Source organism: Dioscorea cayenensis, chromosome 3 (assembly GCF_009730915.1).
Source record: "Dioscorea cayenensis subsp. rotundata cultivar TDr96_F1 chromosome 3, TDr96_F1_v2_PseudoChromosome.rev07_lg8_w22 25.fasta, whole genome shotgun sequence".
In the NCBI taxonomy this organism is placed as follows: Eukaryota; Viridiplantae; Streptophyta; class Magnoliopsida; order Dioscoreales; family Dioscoreaceae; genus Dioscorea; species Dioscorea cayenensis.
Genome location: NC_052473.1, coordinates 16,315,572 through 16,337,534, shown reverse-complemented (window position 1 = coordinate 16,337,534; position 21,963 = coordinate 16,315,572). Strand labels below are relative to the sequence as shown.

The 21,963-nt window shown below is 39.1% G+C and overlaps 2 protein-coding genes and 1 pseudogene across 2 annotated transcripts; all 3 read left to right on the top strand.

Moving 5' to 3' along the window:
• The first annotated feature begins 1,193 nt into the window (after positions 1-1,193).
• Positions 1,194-6,631, top strand: LOC120250922 (receptor-like protein 9a). The gene is made up of 5 exons (XM_039259575.1): positions 1,194-1,673; positions 1,790-1,945; positions 3,598-3,753; positions 4,571-4,744; positions 6,405-6,631. The coding sequence occupies exons 1-5, from the start codon at positions 1,214-1,216 to the stop codon at positions 6,629-6,631; spliced, it is 1,173 nt and encodes a 390-aa protein (XP_039115509.1). The 5' UTR covers positions 1,194-1,213.
• Positions 6,632-8,468: 1,837 nt separating this feature from the next.
• Positions 8,469-10,928, top strand: LOC120250906 (extensin-like). The gene is made up of 3 exons (XM_039259574.1): positions 8,469-8,526; positions 8,643-8,707; positions 10,272-10,928. Exons 1-3 carry the CDS (start codon positions 8,469-8,471, stop codon positions 10,926-10,928), a joined length of 780 nt encoding a protein of 259 aa, XP_039115508.1.
• Positions 10,929-11,088: 160 nt separating this feature from the next.
• LOC120250890 lies at positions 11,089-21,489 on the top strand (annotated as a pseudogene).
• Positions 21,490-21,963: the final 474 nt, after the last annotated feature.

Here is a 21,963-nt window from a genome sequence, read left to right as displayed (position 1 = left end):
TTATAAGTTAAGCATTTTTGGGTTTTAAAAAACATGTTTGTTTGGGCTTTTGGGCAGAAGCAAAAGCTGTGAAAAAAGTTGAAATTCAGCTTTTTTCGGAAGCTGTCCACTAGGTGCTTCTCGGAAAAGCACTTTTGAAAAACTATTTTTTAGGGTGTAAAATTACAAAATTAGCCTTGACAAATGAATAATTCCCTCATTTTAGTAATTTACCATCTCCAAAAGTGCTTTTACAATTTCACATTCAAATAACTTTACACATATAAAAACACTTCTGCATTAACCTATCCAAACATAAAATACAGAAAAACAATTAACTTACTCTGAAAAGCACTTTTTTTAAAAGTACTTCTACAAAACTTAAAAAAAGCACTTATATTAAAAGCCAAGCCAATCCAAACGAGGCCTACATGCAAATGACATTTTTTTTACATGCGTGCCACACCTTGTATTAGGCAAAAGTAAACATTATTAAATATCATCTAATTTTTAAAAATTGTAATTAGATTTGAGATAGAAAATTGAAGATTTTAAAATTTTTAAAAATTTTCAATAAATATAAAAAGCTCAGTTTAATGAAGATTTGAGTTTAAAGCCTAGATTTAATTTCCATCTGCAATGAATCCATGAAAATCATAGAAAAGTTATCAAGTGGAAATATATATATATATATATAATCCATCTGAGTATTATTGTTAGATACCATATTAAATCAAATTGGAAAAATTGAATGGTTATCATGATTGTTGCCCTGGCACATCATTTTTGACTTTTATTTATATTTTAAGTGAAGTAGATAGAAAGAGGAATTTTATGGATGATTAGTTGTGAACTTGATTTCTTCTGATATTTCTTTTTAAATTATCATGAAATACCTCATGTAAGCATAACATGGATTTTAGAGAAGGGTGTTTATATTGACTCTTGACTATGGATGAGTTGCTATCAATGGGTTCATTGGAAAAGAAATAGGCGCCGGCAAGCTTGACTCTTGACTTTGATAAGTCATGAATGATCTTGCACGGCATGAGCTATCAAATTAAAGCGTCCATTATTTGTGTAAATAAACAAGCTTGACTCTTGACTTCCACAAAGCAATCAATGCTACTCTACTCTTGCATGCTTAGGTGTTAGGCATGGCACATCATTATAAATACATGTTGGTGAGGAAGAACTAGCAAGTGGTTCATACATAGCTAATTAATTTATTAAGATGAAGCATTTGCAGCTATCTCTCTTGTGTTCATCATGGCTCATTCCTTTTTGGATGCTGGTTCATCAAGTCTTACAACAACCAAATGGTTGTTTTGCTTGTGTAGAGGAAGAGAGGATTGCTCTTCTTGATATCAAATCAACATTTAGTGATCCATACTCTATCCGTGAGTCATGGAATAAGAGTTCCTTTGATTGTTGTAGTTGGTATGGAGTTTACTGCTCACCCACCACTAAACATGTCAGGCACCTGGACCTTGCAGCTCTCACATCTTGGGAGGGAGATAGTAACAACATTTTGAATATCTCAATGTTCCTACCTTTCCAAGAACTGCAAGGCCTTATTTTATCGGACAACTTTTTCAACAGTTGCATCCCTAGTGATTGTTTTGGGAGTCTAGCAGAATTGGACAACCTCCAGCACTTGGATCTCTCGCATAATAATTTTTACTTTATTAATGGTACTATTATATATGCATGAGTTCATTCTGTTCTACATTTCTGTTGTTGTTTCTACTTGCTGGATTTCTCATTTTTCTTTGTTATTCTAATGTTCTTCATTTTTTTGTGTATACAGTATCCATTGCCACACCAAAGTTGAGCAAGCTTGAATACTTGGATTTGTCCTACAACCAATTAAATGGAAGCATTGTTCCATATTTGATTGGGCTATCTTCGCTCAAGGCTCTTTCTCTGCATTGGAATAATATCGGACGTGGACTTCCTTTCAAAGGTAACGTGCATGTTCATGTATTTAAAGGTTATAAAAAATAAAAATTTAAGTGATATTAATGCAAAATCATTGATATTGACAAATACACAATTGTATCTTATTTATTTAGAAATTATTATATTCTGTGCAAAACTTATTTTATTAAAAGAGATTTAGGTAAAAACAGATTTTTCATGCTATATTAAGGTTCAAGCTTCTAACCAGGAATGATAATAGGATCCTTTGTCATCATATATGTATATATATATATATATATTCTTCATGTTTGTGTACGTGCACAACATCCAATGCCATGTCAAAGTTGAGCATGCTTAGATACATGGAATTGTCCCACAATTTGTTAAATGAAAAATTGTTCTATAATCTTCTATCAAGACTTCTATCTTGATGAGAATAATATTGGTGGTGGACTTCCTCTCAATGGTAATATCTTCTTGTGTTTAAAGGATAAAAAATTAAAATAAGAATAAAAATTAAATCATTGATATTGATAAATAAATAATTGTACCTTATTTATTTAATTAGTAATGACATTCTCCGCAAATCTCCTCCTCGGAAAGGATAGGGAGAAAAAAAACCAAATTTAATGGATGATAGCAGGGAGGGTTTGCAAGGGAGAACTATACTTGACTCCTACAACTGCCACATTTAAAATTCCCCCACTTTGATTTTATTTTCCGAATTCAAGAGAGTAAGAATGTTTTTAGCCATTAGAGAGTGCGTGACATGGTTTAGATTGCGAATACCGAGGCCCCCATCAGATTTGCTAAGGGTTGTAACAGACCAACCAACAGAATGGAAGCCAATTCGATTGCCATTCTTACCCCAGAGAAAGTTTCTAGCTAACTTAGAGATGTCCTGGATAATAGAAGCAGGGAGATGCATGACAGAAAGGTAATGGTTTGGGACCGAGAAAATGTTGCTGTGATTGCCCTGGAGTCTTTCTGATGACCAAATCTTTTCACAAATCGGTTGCTTGGCGCCTCGAGCCAACCTTCAAGAAGATGCTGCATCTTTTGAGCTGCTTCCCCAACATTTCTTTGGAAACCATCGACCGCGACTCAAATATCCTGGCGGATGCCCTGGCGAATTTTGGCCGCTCAAATCCTGAAATCTCTCTCTTTCTTCAGGGCCGTGATCGTCCCCCTTGGCTGGATGACCTGTGCTCCCATCTGAAGCTCTGTTTCTAGTTTTTTGTCTTTTTCTTTTTTCTTCTTTAGCTTTTTGCTCTCCTTTGCAAAAAAAAATAGAAGTGAGATTTGATCTTTTGTGAGGATACTATTCTTTTGTCATTTTCTTTGATTTTCTAATGCTCTTCATTTGCCTGTGTACAATATCCAATTCCACCTTAAAGTTGAACAAACTTAAATACTTAGTTTTGTCCCACAACCACTTACATAAAAGTAATTTTTTTCCATATTTATTTGGACTATCTTCTCCCAAGACGCTTTATCTAGATGGGAATTAATAACGTGTGGTAGAGTACTTTCTCTTGAAGGTAACTTATTCTTATTTTTAAATTGTTTAAAAATAAATTAAAATTATATTGATATTTAATCAAAATCATTGATATTGGCAAACAAATAATTGTATCTTATTTATTTGAAAATTATATTTTGTTTTTTAAATGTTCTTCATTTCTGTGTGTACAGTATCTAGTGCCACACTGAAGTTGAGCAAGCTTAAATACTTGGATTTGTCCTACAACCAGTTAAATGAAAGCATTGTTCCATATTTAGTTGGGCTATCTTCTCTCAAGGCTCTTTATTTGGATGGGAATAACATGGGTGGTAGACTTCCTCTTAAAGGTAACTTATTTGTATTAACAAAAGGTTATTTATACAAATATTAATACAAACAAATCCACATCACCACATTATTTCAGTCATGTTACTAAAATAAGAAACATTCTATATCACATCTTTTTAATCATGTTACTAGAATAAGAAACATTCTATATTGATTCTTTACATATCCGCCTCCCATCACTTTTTTATTTAGGAAAAGGCATATCCAAGCAACCAAACATCATGTCAAGGTGGGAATGTGGGAATTGAGGATGAATCCCACCTTAAAAAATGTTTTCTATAATTCCATGGGACATAGTTGCGCGCGTATCCTTACTGGTAATCATATAATTCACCAAAGTAAAAAGCCTTGAGTGAAAGTTTTTCTTTTCTTTTGTTTTTTGTTTTTTTTTTCATTTTTTGGCATGTATCATTAATTTAAAGGCAACTTTCTCATTCTTCGAAATTGCACAATAGTCTATAAATCAATGCCATTTTCTTCTGTTATTGTCATGCATCTACACTTAATTACGAGAAAATCCTAGATTATTCTAGACAAATAATAGGTGTAAAGAAAAATGATAGAAATAAATGTTGGGTCGAATTCATCAACCAAAATTGGCCTTTACCCTAGAAATACAAGGTTTCATTAAAGTTCAACTAGAATTATGATCACTTTAATCTTGACAGTACACATAAAAAACTATTGTTAATTTTGCAAGCATTTTACATTGTTTTTACGGGTAGTATTTTGTTTTTTGATTTAATTTACATCTATTGATTCAGTATGATGAGACTATCATTTGATAATAAATATTATTTACTTATTTTCTATCAGGATTGTGCAAGATAAAGAATCTTGAAGTGTTAAGCATTGGTCACAATAATTTAAGAGGAGATATTTCATCGTGTCTTGGGTATCTACCATCTCTCAATTATTTTGATATCTCCTACAACCAATTCCGAATGCCTTTTCCTATGACTATCATTGGAAACCTTTACAAAAACTCAAGTATGCCTTCTTTTCAAACAATTACTTTAGAGGTATATCTCAATAGCTAAATTTGCTAACAATACTGGGATTAAGGTGTTAGATTTTTCTGATAATAATCAGTTAGAGGTCCAACTTGAATATGTAGGGTTGATGCCATCATTTCAACTTGATGGTATTTTCTTATCAGGTTGCATTGTTAATAAAGGGTCTAGCTCAATTCCCATGTTTTTGTCCACTCAGTATCAAATAAAATATATTGATCTTTCTAACAATAACCTCAAAGGCAATATTCCAACATGGCTTTTTCAAAATAGAACTAATCTAATTTATCTTAATTTAAGGAATAATTCATTAACTGGATCACTGATTTTCCCTTCACATCTCAAAACAAATTTGTTATGGTTTGATGTATCCAACAATAAACTCATCGGAGAAATACCTTTGAGGATTGGCAATGTGATTCCTAGTATAAAATATTTGAATATGTCGAATAATTACTTGCGAGGTGTCATCCCTTTCTCATTTAAAAATTTGAGCAAACTATATTACCTAGACTTATCAAATAACAAGTTATCAGGACAAATTTCTAATTCTATTGATTATTTAGATAATCTTTTAATGCTAGACTTAGCTGAGAACAATTTTCAAGGAAATATATTTAAAAACAATTCTAGCCTACGTCTTCTATTTAGTTTTGTTGTCAATAAGAATCAATTAATTGGAGAAATCCCAAGCAGTATTTGCAAGATGGTTAATCTTCTAATCATAGATATCAGTGAAAATCAATTGTCTGGCACGTTGCCTAGTTGTATGAACAACCTTCATACCCTTGGGGCCTTTCATGTTGGAGGAAATAGTTTAGAAGGAAGTATACCATCTGAATTTTGTGGTCTGCAAATGCTTTTATTCCCTGGATCTCTCTCTCAATAATTTATCCGGTTTATTTCCATCTTGCTTCAACTTGACTAGCTTGTTGTATTTTGAATGTAAAGGATAATAACCTCCACAGGCCCCATTCCAAGTGCTATCTGGCAACAGTTTGGAAAATACTAGACATGGGAAACAACCATTTTGTTGGTGATATACCTCACTGGATAGGCACCTTCAAAAATGTAATGATATTCTCTTTGAAAAGGGAAACCATTTTAAAGGACCAATCCCAAAAACAAACTATGCTACTTAAAATCTTCGCATATTAGACTTTTCACAAAAACAATTTATCAGGAGATGTTCCTGCATGCATTCATAATATGGGCCGTGATTTGGCATCTTACGTCACCTTTGCGAGATATTCAATCTTCCAACTCTGGGCTGATTATTCCCAATATTGTGAATCACATCTCTGATATGCCTTATGATGAGCAAATATACTCTTTCCTATTCAATATATCGATTTTGCAACAAAAAGAGAGATCATATAGTTGTACAAAGGTGATATTATCAACTACTTATCTGGGCTAGATTTGTCTAGCAACAAATTGGTTGGTTGGATCCCAATGGAGATCGGCAACATGACATGGCTTCAAGTATTAAATTTGTCCAACAACATGTTGTATGGCCCAATACCTAATACATTGTCAAAGCTGACACAGATTGAAAGTTTAGATCTCTACACAACATGTTGGAAGGAGCATTCCTTCACAACTAGCAGAGTTGTATTTCATTGAATCTTTCTCAGTGGCATATAACAACCTCTCTGGCCCAACACTTGGAATGGTTGGACAATTTAGCACATTTGATGAGAAAAGCTACGAGGGGAATCCTTATCTTTGTGGCCCTCCTTTGGTGAAGAGTTGCAATAATATATCATCACCACAACAAAATCAAGTTAAAGATGATCACAGAAATGAAGAAACAATGGAGCGCCTTATAACCATAGCAATTTTTGCTTTGGGCTCATTATGAGCTTCTGGGATGGGTGGCTCTACTACTTTTTAAGAGAAGTTGGCGGTATTCTTTCTTTCTAACAGTGGATGGGTACATGGAGGATATCGTTGATATGGTTAGAAATCTTCTAGCAAAGATCAAATTGTGTCGGTAGGCATTGTTTGTTATATATTTTAGTACTTGGATTGTGGTCTATTGTGTTTTTGTATTGTGTTTTGTTTTGATCATTTTCCTACCGGAACCCTTAATCACTCAGGTGGTTTGGGATGGTCTTTTATGTTGTTGTTTCCTATGTATTATTGTTGTCTTATGTAGCTATCTACTCTTTTAATAAATGTTTGTTCTTTATCCCATTTATCCAAAAGAAACAAACAAATTAGTGGGTTTCATGTTTTTATTCTCAAGACACATTAGTAACAAAGGATTGAGTCATTCATAATGTCTTGCAATTAATTAAACTCCTGTCAATTCAAGGAAATTTTTCAACTATGTAATTAAGAAAAATATATTAATTGGATCAAAACATAGTAAATTTATGAAAATTCAAAAATTTTTGATTGATGATCAATTGTTTTTGGATCTAATGCAAAGTAAATTCTTTAAGTTCATCTTTAAGTTTAGGAATTTATTTAGTAATATATATTTAACTTATAAAAATAGCTAATAATTCCATATATATTAATTTAGAAAAAATTTAGTAGATTGACGAAAAAAGACATCAAATTAATTATAAGTGAGATAATATATTAATAAAGCAGTAGATTGGTGAAAAAAGGCATCAAATTAATTACAAGTGAGATAATATATTAATAAAGCACACCCGGTAGGTAGGCTTGTTAGAAATGTTAGCTTCCCTGCAGCTCGAAACCATCATAGAACTCAACAATCTTCTATTCATGTATATTTTAGTTTTGGATATCAAGTTTTGTATAATCAATTCAATGCTATTTAGCATCATAGATGGTTCATTGATCAATAGTTGTTTGAGTTATCAATAACTAAGTTTAATGTTCATCATATTGCTTACTTCAACAAATTATCTCAATTCAGATATTTGGTTTCTTATTCATTATCTCTGTTTTCATCTAAACAAAACTTGTGTTAAATTAGCATGCTTACATGATGATCAGTTCAGATGTCATACGTACATAAGAAATGAACTAATAATCAATTTCAATATGTTGGACTCATTAAATAGTATTTTGATTGCAAATTTTTAACAATACAAGACAGTGAAACTGGAGATGGATCAACCATATTAACAAATCTATGTAGCTGCAACTGCGCATTATCATTCTGAAAAGTAGTTATAATGGAGGCATATTCACTAAAGCATTATTCCAAAGCTTGAAGTCTGAAGAACTTCATAGATAATTGATATTTAAATTAAAAGCCTGTTTAATTATCTCATCAACATAAAGAGTAAAATATAAAGCAAACAGTAAAAACATTGAAGAAACAAAAAACAATCACACGACTTTAAATACCTTAGATCAGATCTTTCCAAGAAGCTAAGAAGCAGAAAATTAAGAAAAGCATTCCACACTCTTTGGACAACTGAAATAGTAAATGATCAAAGGCAAACCAAAGAGCGCAACTTTGTTTTGGTTAACAAATTATTGAATCTAAAAAGGACTGCCTCTTTCTCAAAAAAAAAAAAAAAAAATAAGGACTGCCTCACTGTGGCTATCGAGTGCAAAAAATAGATAACGGCACCAACTTCTCTTGAAGAAGAGTAGAGCCATCCATCCCCAAAAGCCAATGATGAAAGCCAATGTAAAAGATGCGAAGAAATAAAGATTATCAATTGTTTCTTCATTTCCATCATCATCTTCTACCTCACCTTGTTGCGGTGATGGCATTGGAGTGCAATTCTTTATCAATGGTGGACCGCAAAGATATGGGTTCCCCTCGTAACTGCTTTCATCAAATGTGTTGAATTGCGAGACCCTTCCTAGTGTAGGACCAGAAAGTTTATTGTATGCCACTAAGAAGGCCTTTATCAAATATAGCTCTGCTAATTGTGTAGGTATACTTCCTGTCAACATGTTGCAGGAGATATCTAAACTTTCAATATCTGTCAACCTTGATAATGTATCAGGAATTGGACCAGAAAGTTGATTGTTAGATAAATTCAAAGCTCATAGCCAACTCATATTGCCCATCTCCATTGGTATCTTACCTACAAGTTGGTTGCACGACAAGTCTAGTCCAGAAAAATAGTTAATGATCTACCCCTTGTAAATGTATGATCTGCTCTGTCTGAACGTCAATGTCTTCAACTTCGATTATTGTGAGATAACCACTATAATACTTTGCTTGGAAAATAACTTTATAAGAGGAAAGAAATTGCCTAGTTATTCCCGTGTTAATTTCCACAGAATAAGATCGTACGCTCTCAACATGCCCCATATTGTGGAAACATGAAGGTATTTATCCGGAGAAATTGTTATGAGAAAGGTCTAGTATCTGAACATATTTCAAGTTGCATATTTTTTCTGATATTGGTCCTGTGAAATGATTTCCTTTCAAAGAAAGTATCTTGAGGTTTAGGATAGCTCCCCTTATCCAACTAGAGATATCACCAAAAAATTCATTGTTTCCTATGTCTAATATTTTCCAAGGGTTGCCTAACATAGCTCTTGGAATTAAACCTGTGAGTAGATTATCATTTAAATTGAGGCAGTCCAAGTTAGACAGATTGAAGCAAGATGGAATTTCACCGAAGAAATGATTTCTAGAAAGATCTAAGTATTGAAGAGAAGAGTAATTGCATAACTCATTGAGTAATTGGCCTTCCAGATTATTTCCTCCGACATTAAGGATGATGAGAAAAAGGAACAACTAGGCAGATTTCCAGACAATTGGTTTCACTTATATCTACAAACATTAGCCTATTCTGACAAAGATAGCTTGAAATTTCCCCAACAAATCGATTGTCATTCATAAGCAGAGAAGATAGTGAAGCTAAGTTTGAGTTCTCTGGTAGTAGTTTTCCGTGAAATTTGTTTTTAGACAAGTCTAATATATCGAGTTGGTGTAGACCTCCAATCGAATCAGATGGTTGTCCTAAGAAATTGTTATTTGACAAGTCTAAATATTGTAGCGGATGAATATAAGAAAATGAGGGAGGAATGGCACCTTGCAACAAATTGCCAGAAATATTCAAGTATGTTAAGTTAGGAAGTGAGAAGCCAAAGCTCACCAGAATTTCTCAGATGAGTTTATTGTTAGATAAATGAAGCCACGACAAATGTATTTCGACATGAGATGGAAAGACAAGTTGTCCTGTCAAAGAATTGTTATGGAAATCGAGGAAGATCAGAATGGTCTTGTTCTCAAACAACCATGTGGAAATATCACCATTCATGTTGCTATTAGAAAGATTGATGTATCGAATATAATGCTGAGAGGACAAGAAAGTGAGAATAGAACTATTGATGATGCAATTTGCTAATATGATACCATCCAATTGAAATGATGGTAGCTGTTAGATATGTGTATGTATATTAGATATATGTATATATATACATACGTATACCTGTACATTTAGCTTCTATATGAAGCCCCATGATCACTAGTTGTGTAATATGAGATAAGTAACTGATCTACTTCTTCTTCTCCTCTTTCATTCTTACCTCTTCTAACATGGTATCAGACTAGGTTTCCTTCTCCGGCCATCTTCTCCGGCCACCTCTCCGGCCATCTCTCCGGCCAGTCCTTTCTTCTTCCCTCTTTTCTTACACCTTTTCCTTTCTTCCCTCATTCTATAAATACCAAAATCCCTCTGCTTCGACTGACCCGTACGGCTACCACCGCCACCCCTTTGACCCCACTCGCCCCGCCCGACATACGGCCTCTCCTGCCTCGGCCCTTCCTGCCCACGCACCTCCCTGACCCCTCGCCCGGCCCTTCGGCCTCGCCTCCACCCACTTGCAGACTCACGGCCCGCCCCACTCCCTCTGACCTCGCGCCCACCCCAGACTCCGCCCTGACCCTCTCACTCCGCACCTCAGACCCGCCCGGCCCTCGAACCCTCCCTGACCCGCCCGCCCGTCCAACCACCCGCTTGACACTGCCTGCCACCCGCCGCAGGACCCCGGCCAACTCCGGCCCGGCCCCGACCAGAAACCTCCGCCGCCCAGCCCCACCTACCCGGCCTCACACCAGACCCGCCTGGCCCGGCCCCCTCGGCCCCACGTCCCTCGGCCCGGCCGCACCTCGTGGCCCGAGCCTCAGCCCGTCGCCCGGCCCCACTGCTGTCGCCGGAAAAATCAAAATCATCTCACCAGCCCTCCATTTTCCATTTCCTTGAATCAAGGCTTTGTGCCTTTTTCCAAACATATGATGCCAAGCTCAAAGATGCTCTTTGTCCTCAAAAGCAAACACATGGATTTGATTATCACTGTACACTTGTGATTAAAAAAAAAGGAAAAAAATTATTATTATTATTATTATTATATCTATAATTAAATATGGATGGCTATGGATTCAGTGGGGTGCTATCTGATATGCGTCATCGCAATCTCCATCATTCAGATGTTGTACTTGATGGCACCAACTACATTGCATGGCGGCTCACTCTCAAGCGGATTCTCGATGGCATTCGCGTTCTTCGTCACGTTGACGGTACTAGTACTGCCCCTTCTGCTCCTTCTATTCCTGACACCATTTCTTCCACCGAGACCTCTATCCTTCTCACGGCCTTTGAGCAGCAGTTTGAGAAATGGGCTGCTGATGATTCTACAGCTAAGATGATAATCTGTCAGACGGTCACTCTTGATATTCGTACTCAGATTGCTGACCTTCCCACTGCTCGGGAGATGTGGGATTATCTTGGCGTCGCTCTCGTGGTTCCGATCGGTAGCAACTTTACACATTATATCGGACTCTCTCTAGTCTTGACAAGGCGAGGATCGTCGACCCGGTTCTATAGTCGGTATTGTGCCTTATGGCATCAGATTGATGCTCTGACTCCTCCTTATTGTGCTACTCATGCTGCCCAGATCCTTACTTGTTACGAGGTCTTGCTCTCGTCGCCCGTAGTCATGATGGGACACGGCGTATGTATGAGTTCATTATGCGCCCAGTCCCGAGTTTGAGCAAACTCGAGCTCAGTTACTGCATGCTCCCTCGGTCTACTCTTTTGGATGATGCCTTCACTTTTTGTTACGTGCTTGAGGAAACCCGTCTCCGGGCTTCTATTACGAGGAGGTAGTGCTCTTGCCCCCTCGCCTTCCTCAGTCTCTTCGCTTTTCATCTACTCGACCCCACGCATACATCTCATCTCGGCCTTCTTCTACACGGCGAAACGCGATATGGTTTGTCGCTCTTGTGGCATGTTTGAGTCATCTGTAGCGTGAATGTCGGAAGAAGCGGCGTGGACTTCCCCGTGCATGTTCCTTCACCCGGCCTCTTCTACTGCCTCGCTCCAACCAACGAGTTCATTACATTCGAGGCTCTCTGCTCCACCATCTCCCGGCTACATCATCTTCTTCATCTCGTCTCCCTGCTGATCATCGGTTGTTGGCGATGTTTACGCCCGATTTCAGCGATCTCACCTCGCGATCCCATCGGTCATGCACGGTCAGCTCAGGTTCCACCTTCTGCTCCAGGTAGTTCCTGTCCTCTATGGCTTCTTGATTCTGGTGCTTCTCTTCACATGACTCCTGATGCCACTTATCTTCATCATTCTCGTCCCACCATTCACATATTACACGTGTTACGTGCTTTCAGCGATGGCACCACGCTTCCCTATTTCCTCTCTTGGCCATTTTTCTTCTACTTTCTTCTCTATTCCCTACGTATCTCATGTTCCTCGTTTATCCATGAACCTTATATACATTAGTCGACTATTAATTATGGTCATCGGGGTTATTTTTGAGTGTACCTCATGTCGTATGCGGGATCACGGTGGGAAGGTGATTGGAGTCGCCGCCGCCATGATGGAGTCTATGTGTTAGATACTCTTCATCTATCATCTTCCGCTAAGGATGTTCATCAACATCATCTGCAGTTTTTATCTCATCATCTCGTGGCATCATCGTCTCGGTCATTTTAGTGTCACTCTCGTCATCATCTCTTGTTCGTCTTGGCGTCCTAGGAGTCATCTCTCCTTCCTCGATGTTGTCATGCTTGGTAGTAAACTTGGTAAAGCAGCTTCAACTTTCTTATCCTATGAGTGTATCTCGGATCTCGCTCCTTTTGATCTTATTCATTCGATGTTTTGGGGTCCCGCTCCTTTTGTTTCTAAAGGAGGTAACCGCTACTATGTTATTTTTATTGATGACTACACTCGCTTTACTTGGATCTACTTTATGCATAATCGTGGTCAGTTATTGTCTATTTATCGATCTTTTATAGCCATGGTTCACACCCAGTTTGCTGCCTCAGTCAAGATCTTCCGATCTGATTCAGGTGGTGAATACATTTCTCAGGCTTTTCGTGCCTTTTTGTCCTCTGAGGGCACCTTTCCTCAGTTATCTTGTCCTGGGGCTCATCCTCAGAATGGGGTAGCAGAACGCAAGCATCGTCATATCTTAGAGACGGCTCGTGCCCTTCTTCTTGGTGCATTTCTTCCTCCTCATTTTTGGGCTGATGTCATCGATGCAATTTGTTTATCTAATTAACCTCCACCTCTCTCTCATCTCCATGATCGCGAGCCGGGAGAGTGTCTTCATGGCACACCTCCTCGCTATGATCATCTTCGTGTTTTAGTTGTCGTTGTTTTGTTTTGCTCTCACCTCGGGAACGGACCAAACTCACCGCCCAATCTGTCTCTTGTGTTTTTCTGGGATATAGCCTTGAGCATAAAGGTTATCGTTGCTATGATCCTGCTACCCGTCGTATTCGTATCTCTCGAGATGTCACATTTGATGAAGCTAACCTCTTTTATACTCCTCCTTCTTCTACTAAGTCTCCCTCTCCCTTGGTTCTTTTCTCTTTTCTTTTCCCTCCCTTTTTCTCCCTGCGAGATACTTCCCGATTGCCTTCCTCTCCTCCTCTTCTCACTTCTCCCGAGCTTCTTAGTCACTCCCCTCTTGGCCCTCCTTCTCCACTATGCTCTGCGAGTCTCTGCTGTGTCTACCAATTCTTCTTCACTCCCTCACTCCCCGCCCTGATTCGTTTACTTTTACCATCGTCGAGAACCCACTGTGACTCCACTGTGCTGGGGTCCTCTCGGGACGCCTCCCCTACTATTGATCCGGCTCACGAGGTATCCTCCCTCCCTTACTCTTTTACTGAGATCGCTCCACCTTACATCCACCTGTTCGTTATGCTTCTTCTAGCACTAGTATCTCAGATGTCATTGAGCCAGGTACCTACAGAAGCGGTTCGATCCCCTGAGTGGCGGACCGCCATGGCTGAGGAGCTTGATGCCTTGTCTCGGACTCACACATGGGATATTGTCCCTCTCCACGCTCATGACATTCCCATTACTTGTCATTTGGTTATCGGGTGAAGACCCGTTCGATGGATCTCTCGGCGCTATAAAAGCTGCGTCTTGTTGCTTCGCGGTTTTCAGCGGGAGTATTGTTGTACCATCATCCGATTTAGACCTCGGGCCTATTTAGATTTTTATGCTTGCATTAGGGGTAAAATGGTCATTTAGTAGTAGTGGCATTTTTGCATGTTTGCATAGTAGTTTTTATGTGAAAAAAATCGGGGAGCAATTCCGTCATTTGGATCCATTTCTTTGATTTTTTTCTATTAAGAGGGCAATTAGGTCATTTCCTATTTATATGATGAAGATGAATGAGAAAAAGCACGGAGAGTTCTTTTCCTTCTTCACTTCTTGCTTCCTTGCTTCTTGTTCTTCTTGTTCGGCCGAGCATAGACTTAGAAACAAAAATCTTTCCGGCGAGAATTTCCGGCGACCTTCAATACCAAACTTAATCCTCTCTCACTCCCGAGTCTGGTAAGCCTAAGATTCAATGATTTTGTTTTGTATTTCTTCCGTATTTCCTAGTTTTTAGAATTGTATAAAAACTTCAATTTCTTCATGGATGCGATGATTTATAGGCTTAAATTGAAGCCAATGATTTATAATGCATGTATGAGAATGTTGTAAAAGAAAATTTTTGATTTAGAGTTGTAAATTGGGAGAAAACCATTGTATAAGGTTCGGGGTTACTGTAGCAGTTTCGAAATTACTGTAGCACCGAAAATTTTGAGCCTTATCTGGTATTTCTTTGGTCCACATTGAAGCTCTTCTTACCCTGAACTCATTGGAACTAGTTTTACTCCATTCTGAGATCGTTTGGATCCAAAATGACGATGTTTTTGCCCTAAAACCCTAATGTTTTGTATTAGACATGTATAATCGTATTTTTTATACATTTTTCTTGTGATTATCATTCTTATGTTCATTAGAATTTGAATTCCACCTTGTATCTAGGTGGCGAGCGTCCTCCAAGGGAAGGAGCTGCCCGATCGGTGAAGTGCGTCTCGGGGACGAGGCGAGCGGTTACGTGAGTGGTTAAATTTATAATTGCATAGATTTAATAAGAGTACTAAAGTATTTCTTCATGTATTTTATCACATAAACTTGATGATAAATTGAGTTCTTTTGATATATATATTTTGAGTACGAATCTACTTGAAATGGTTAAACTAGAATGCTTATACCTATTTATTTGAAACAAACATGTTTACTTGCATTTCCGTGTTTATATGCAAACGAGATATGGTTTAAGGTACATTTTTGTATTTATATGCAAATGAGATATGGTTTGATGTATATTTCCACATTTATATGCAAATGGAACATGGTTTGATATACATTTTCTGGTTTAAACATTGTATGATGAATTCTTTGAATTGGAAATTGGAATGAACTATATTGTGGCATTTAGTTTTGATGGTGACAGCGGACTTTAGTCCGACACTGCAGTGTGGGGTTCCACGGTCCGGCCTGATGGGAGGCGGCGTGGTTAACCCTGGTTTACCACGAGTCGAGAGGTCTTGCGGAGCCATTGGCGAGGGGGTTACGTTATGTGAGAAACCGGGGAGTCGCCACACGGGGATCTCGGGTGGCCAACACCAAGGAAAGGCACCCTTTTAAATTTTTAAAAAGTTTTTAAAAACTCCTTGGTGGTCCCACTGACTAGTCGTGACCCACGATTAGTGTGGGGAATTGTTTTAGGCCAGCCTGTATTTTTGGAGCTATGTTCATTATGTTTTAAAATGTTATTTGCTTTTACTAATGATGAATCTTGTGTTACTTGTTAATATGTTGAATACTTGGAACTGATTTTATATGCTATTATTATTTTTGGAATTACTACTTGAAATACTTTATCACTCTGTTACATCTATGCTGACACCACTCACTGGGTAACATTCGTTACTCACCACTCCCCTTTTTATCTTTTCAGACTGCGACGTTGGACAGAGTTGTGCTGTGCAGCAGTAGAGGTTTATTTGTACTTCTTGTTTAGGTTTGTTATAGTATGCATGGCCCTATATGGATCCACTAGACTTGACCTTATATGTGGTTCTTGTATTTATATTTTCGGGTTGTATCCTAAAACCCTGGTTTGTGCTGTAATTGTTGCTACTTGTGTTTTAGGTTCCCTAGTACTGGGGAACCCTATTGTGATATTTTATTATGTTGTCTTCTAGTTATATAATTGTGATATCAGTGTTTATATTGAGCCTTACGGCGACACAGATATGTAAGTGCGTTGTGGGACCCACTTCTTGTCGTCGTGGCGGTTTCTCACGTGCTCGGTTAGGGTTCGGGCGTGACAATTTTAGTGGTATCGAGCTAGAGGTTTACATTGATCTTGGTTTTAAATTCTAAAATTGTTGATTTCCTTAAAAGGCTAGTGGATCCAATTCTTGATTTGCATTGAGCATAAGTGCATATAGGAGTTAAGCTTAAAAATTTGTCTCTCTTTGTTCTTTTTCGAGCTAGAATGCCCGGACTGGCGTCCACGTCGCAGCGTCGAGGGAGCTAGTGTTCCTACAGGGAACCTACTCCCCTGCTCAACCTCCTTCTCCCCCATAGGCAAGAGGTCAATTCGGGGACATGAGCTGCTTGTGGCGGCTCAGTGCATGCTCACGGAGTTCCAGGTCCTGTACCTCAGACTGTAACCCCAGGAGTAGCACCACCACCTGAAGCTCTCCAAAGCTTTAAGGCATATTGGGATGCTCAGGGTCGTCAGCCGACATATCAGGAATATCGTGATTTCCTTGGTTATTGGAGCTTGTTTGGGGGACAGCCTCACACTGAGCCAGTGTCTATGCCACCACCACCACCCCCAATGCCTTCAGTTCAGCAAGCACCAGTGGAAGATAGTAAAATCAGTCAGAGCTTAATTTTGTCCAAGTTACTGAAGGAAGCAAGACAGTTGGGATGTAATGCTTTTGATGGTTCAGGTGATGCTATGGCTGCCAAGGAATGGTTAAAAAGGTTGCTTGCTACTTTTGAAGACATGGGTATAGAAGATGAGCTGAAACTAAAGGTTGCAGTTAGGCTTTTGGAAAACAGAGCAAGGATCTGGTGGGAAACTCTCAAGGGTCGTTCAGAAATACCACTGACTTGGTCAGATTTTCTACATGAGTTTGATGAAGAATATTACACTCGATTTCACCGTGACCAGAAGCGACAAGAGTACATGAAATTGGTTCAGGGAAATAAGGCAGTGGCAGAATATGAAGCAGATTTGAAAGAATTGGCAAATTTTGTACCTGAAATTGTTGGTGGTGAAGAAGCTTTATGTTCCAAGTTTGAGGCAGGACTGAATCTTAGTATCAGAGAGAAGATGGCAGTTACTGGGAATCAAAGCTTCAAAGAAGTGGTTCAGTTAGCATTGAGGGCTGAGAAATTGGTTCTTGAAGGTAAACGCCTTCGTGAAAATTTGGCCAAGAGAAGAAACTCAGATTTTTCAAGGCCGTCCAAGCGCAGCAAGAGTGAGGGTACTTCTTCAGGTTTTTCAGGATCCAGTTCAGTTAGACCTCCATCAGGGCAAGCTGGCAATCAGAAGGGTGCTACATCTGCGAGTGGCAGTTATGGAGGGAAATCAACTGGAAATGCTCCCAGATGCCAGAACTGCAATAGATTTCATCCGGGTCCGTGCCGTGAGCCACGCAAATGCTATCAGTGTGGGCAGACTGGTCACCTTAGGTCAGCATGTCCAGAATTAGGCCATGGAACACCAGGGTCAGCACCTCCTCCTGCGGGTCGACAGAGTCAGTCCAAGGGTATACCGCCTACTGCCTCTACACCTGTTGCCCCTACCAGATCAATTGCTGCTAGTAATAGTCCACAAGGTGGAACAGCACGACCTCAGACCCGTTCTCAGACCAGAGTTTTTGCCATGACCAATGAGGAAGCCGAGGACAGACCCAACGTGATTACAGGTACTGTATCTATTTTTCAGCATGATGCATATGTATTGATTGACTCAGGGTCAGAGAGATCTTTTGTTAGCACTGCATTTTCATGTCATGCCGATAGAATAGCCTCCCCATTAGACTGTGAACTTTTAATCCAAACACCTCTGGGTGAAGAGATTATCAGGGAGGTAGTTTTTCAAGGATGTCCTATCAATGTGAAGGGTGTAGATTTTGAGGCAGATTTGATTCCATTGGAGATGCGAGATTTTGATGCCATACTTGGTATGGACTGGTTGAATAGGCATAAGGCTTCCATTGACTGCTTCAGGAAAGAAGTGACCTTGCAAAGCTCTCATGGACTGAGTGTTGTGTTTGAGGGTGAAAGGAAGGTTCTTTCGAGGTGTGTGATATCTTCTGTGGAAGCGAGGAAACTGGTACGCAAGGGATGTGAGGTATACTTGGCTCACATAGTAGATACAAGAATTGTTGAACAGAACCTCAAGGATGTTCCTATTGTTCAGGAGTTCAAGGATGTATTTCCTGAGGAACTGCCTGGATTGCCTCCAGACCGAGAGTTGGAGTTTGCTATTGAATTGCTACCAGGTACTGCTCCAATCTCTATTCCACCGTATCGCATGGCACCAACAGAACTTAAGGAGCTAAAAGTACAGTTGCAGGATTTGGTTGATAAGGGGTTTATACGCCCGAGTGTGTCGCCCTGGGGTGCGCCAGTTCTCTTTGTGAAGAAGAAGGATGGTTCTTTCAGATTGTGTATAGACTACCGGCAGTTGAACAAGGTGACTATCAAGAACAAGTACCCTTTACCCAGAATCGATGATTTATTTGATCAGTTGCGTGGGGCAAGAGTATTTTCGAAGATTGATCTTCGGTCTGGTTACCATCAGTTGAAGATTAAGGAAAGTGATGTACCGAAGACAGCATTTCGCACACGATACGGGCATTATGAATTTCTGGTCATGCCTTTTGGTCTGACTAATGCCCCAGCTGCTTTTATGGATCTAATGAATAGAGTCTTCAGACCTTATCTCGACAAGTTTGTAATTGTCTTCATCGATGACATCTTGATTTACTCAGCAAATGAAGAAGAGCATGCGCAACATTTGTGTACAGTATTGCAAATCCTTCGAGAAGAGAAGTTGTATGCTAAATTCTCAAAGTGTGAGTTTTGGTTGCATGAAGTGGTCTTCTTAGGGCATGTTGTATCTGGAGAAGGAATCAGTGTGGATCGAAAGAAAGTTGAAGCAATCATTGATTGGGAACAACCAAAGAATGTGTCTGAAGTTCGAAGTTTCCTTGGTTTGGCTGGTTATTATCGGCGTTTTGTGGAGGGGTTTTCTCAGATTGCTGCACCTTTATCACGATTGACTAGAAAGGAGGTAAAGTTTGTTTGGGATGAGAAGTGTGAGAGAAGCTTCCAAGAATTGAAGAACCGCGACTTGACGCCGATGCTACTACGCCTACCGGTGGTAAAGAGTTTGTAGTGTTCATGATGCATCACGGCAGGGGTCTTGGCGTGTATTAATGCAAGATGGGAAGGTAATAGCTTATGCTTCACGACGAGTTGAAGAAACATGAGTTAAATTACCCTACTCATGATTTGGAGTTAGCGGCGAGTGGTTTTTGCCACGAAAAATTTGGCGACATTATCTTTATGGAGAAATGTTTGATTTACACTGATCATAAGAGTTTAAAGTATTTGTTTACTCAAAAGGAGCTGAACTTGAGGCAGCGAAGATGGCTAGAGTTGATCAAGGATTATGATTTGGTGATTGACTACCATCCAGGGAAGGCCAATGTGGTAGCGAGATGCCCTAAGTAGGAAAACTTCCACTTCTTTTAGCTTCTACTACAACATCTTATCAGTCTCAACTTGCAGCTCTTCGAGACATGGATGTGAGGCTTAAGATCGAGCCAAAGGGAGTTTTGTTGGCAAATTTTATGGTGAGACCATCATTACTGGAGCAGATTCAGAAATCTCAGAGGACAGATGAAGAGTTAATGAAAGAAATACAGAGACTGGAAAAAGGTGAACCTAGCGATTTTTGGACTTCGCGAGTGATGGTATTACGGTATTTCGGGGAAGAGTTTGTATTCAAGGGATGCGAGGACTCGAAGTGCTATTCTAGAAGAAGCTCACTCCTCGACTTATGCTATACACCCGAGCGAGCACTAAGATGTATCGATGCGATCGGGGAAAAATTATTGGTGGTGCGGAATGAAGCGTGAGATCGCAGAATTTGTAGCAAGATGCTTAGTTTGTCAGCAAGTAAAAGCAGAACATCAACAGCCAGCGGGACTATTACAACCTTTACCTATTCCAGAATGGAAGTGGGAGCATATTACTATGGACTTCGTGGTTGGGTTACCGCGTACTCTTCAGGGGCATGACGCTGTGTGGGTTATTGTGGACCGTTTGACAAAGTCAGCCCATTTTCTGGCCATTAATACTAAATATTCTTTGGAGAAGTTAGCGAAGCTATTTATAAGCGAAATTGTTAAACTCCACGGAGTACCTGTTTCAATTGTGTCTGATCGTGACCCGAGATTTACATCTCAATTTTGGCCTAAGTTTCATCAAGCTCTTGGAACAACTTTGAGATTCAGTACGGCTTACCATCCTCAGACAGATGGCCAATCAGAGCGTACGATCCAGACACTTGAGGATATGCTGAGGGCTTGTGTTCTTGATTTCCAAGGAAGTTGGGACAAGCACTTACCTCTTGTGGAGTTTGCTTATAATAATAGCTTCCATGCAAGTATTGGTATGGCTCCTTATGAAGCTTTATATGGGCGTAAGTGTCGAACACCCCTCTGTTGGGATGAAGTTGGTGAAAGAAAGTTGCAAAATGTGGAACTAATTGAGGTAACCACAGAAAAGGTGAAGGTAATTCAAGACAGGTTAAAAGTAGCCCAAGACCGGCAAAAGAGCTATGCTGACAACAGAAGAAGAGATTTAGAGTTCCAAGTTGGTGACAAAGTTTTTCTGAAGATATCACCTTGGAAGGGAGTAATTCGGTTCCGTAGCAGGGGAAAGTTAAATCCTCGCTATATTGGGCCATTCTTGATACTTGAAAGAATTGGGCCGGTGGCTTATAGATTACAGTTACCACCAGAGTTAGAGAAGATCCATAATGTTTTTCATGTTTCGTTGTTGAAGAAGTATGTACCAGATCCGTCGCATGCACTTGAAACACCTCCAGTTGAACTTCGAGAAGATTTGACTTTTGAAGTGAGACCTGTTCGTATCCTTGATCGGTTGGAAAAAGTGCTTCGGGGAAAAGTGGTGCCAGTTGTAAAAGTTCTTTGGAGAAGTGATCAGATTGAGGAGTTGACTTGGGAACCTGAACGGTTCATGAGAAAGAAATATCCTCATTTATTCAGTGAGTTGGGTAAGCTGAAATTTTGAGGACAAAATTTTTTTAAGGAGGGTAGAGTGTTGTACCCTGTCCTGATTTAGACCTCGGGCCTATTTAGATTTTTATGCTTGCATTAGGGGTAAAATGGTCATTTAGTAGTAGTGGCATTTTTGCATGTTTGCATAGTAGTTTTTATGTGAAAAATCGGGGGCAATTCCGTCATTTGGATCCATTTCTTTGATTTTTCTATTAAGAGGGCAATTAGGTCATTTCCTATTTATAAAAAAAAAAAATGAAAAAAAATGAAGATGAATGAGAAAAGCCTGGAGAGTTCTTTTCCTTCTTCACTTCTTGCTTCCTTGCTTCTTGTTCTTCTTGTTCGGCCGAGCATAGACTTAGAAACAAAAATCTTTCCGGCGAGAATTTCCGGCGACCTTCAATACCAAACTTAATCCTCTCTCACTCCCGAGTCCGGTAAGCCTAAGATTCAATGTTTTTGTTTTGTATTTCTTCCGTATTTCCTAGTTTTTAGAATTGTATAAAAACTTCAATTTCTTCATGGATGCGATGATTTATAGGCTTAAATTGAAGCCAATGATTTATAATGCATGTATGAGAATGTTGTAAAAA

Bases quoted from the DNA above. Each gene is read 5' to 3' on its own strand.
- LOC120250906 (XM_039259574.1), top strand. From the start codon at position 8,469: ATGGCATTGGAGTGCAATTCTTTATCAATGGTGGACCGCAAAGATATG. The intron at 8,527-8,642 runs GTAACTGCTTTC...CTAATTGTGTAG, and splicing joins CAAAGATATGGGTTCCCCTC to GTATACTTCCTGTCAACATG. The intron at 8,708-10,271 runs GTATCAGGAATT...ACATGGTATCAG, and splicing joins TATCTGTCAACCTTGATAAT to ACTAGGTTTCCTTCTCCGGC.
- LOC120250922 (XM_039259575.1), top strand. From the start codon at position 1,214: ATGAAGCATTTGCAGCTATCTCTCTTGTGTTCATCATGGCTCATTCCT. The intron at 1,946-3,597 runs GTAACGTGCATG...CTGTGTGTACAG, and splicing joins ACGTGGACTTCCTTTCAAAG to TATCTAGTGCCACACTGAAG. The intron at 4,745-6,404 runs GTATGCCTTCTT...AATCTTTCTCAG, and splicing joins AAACCTTTACAAAAACTCAA to TGGCATATAACAACCTCTCT.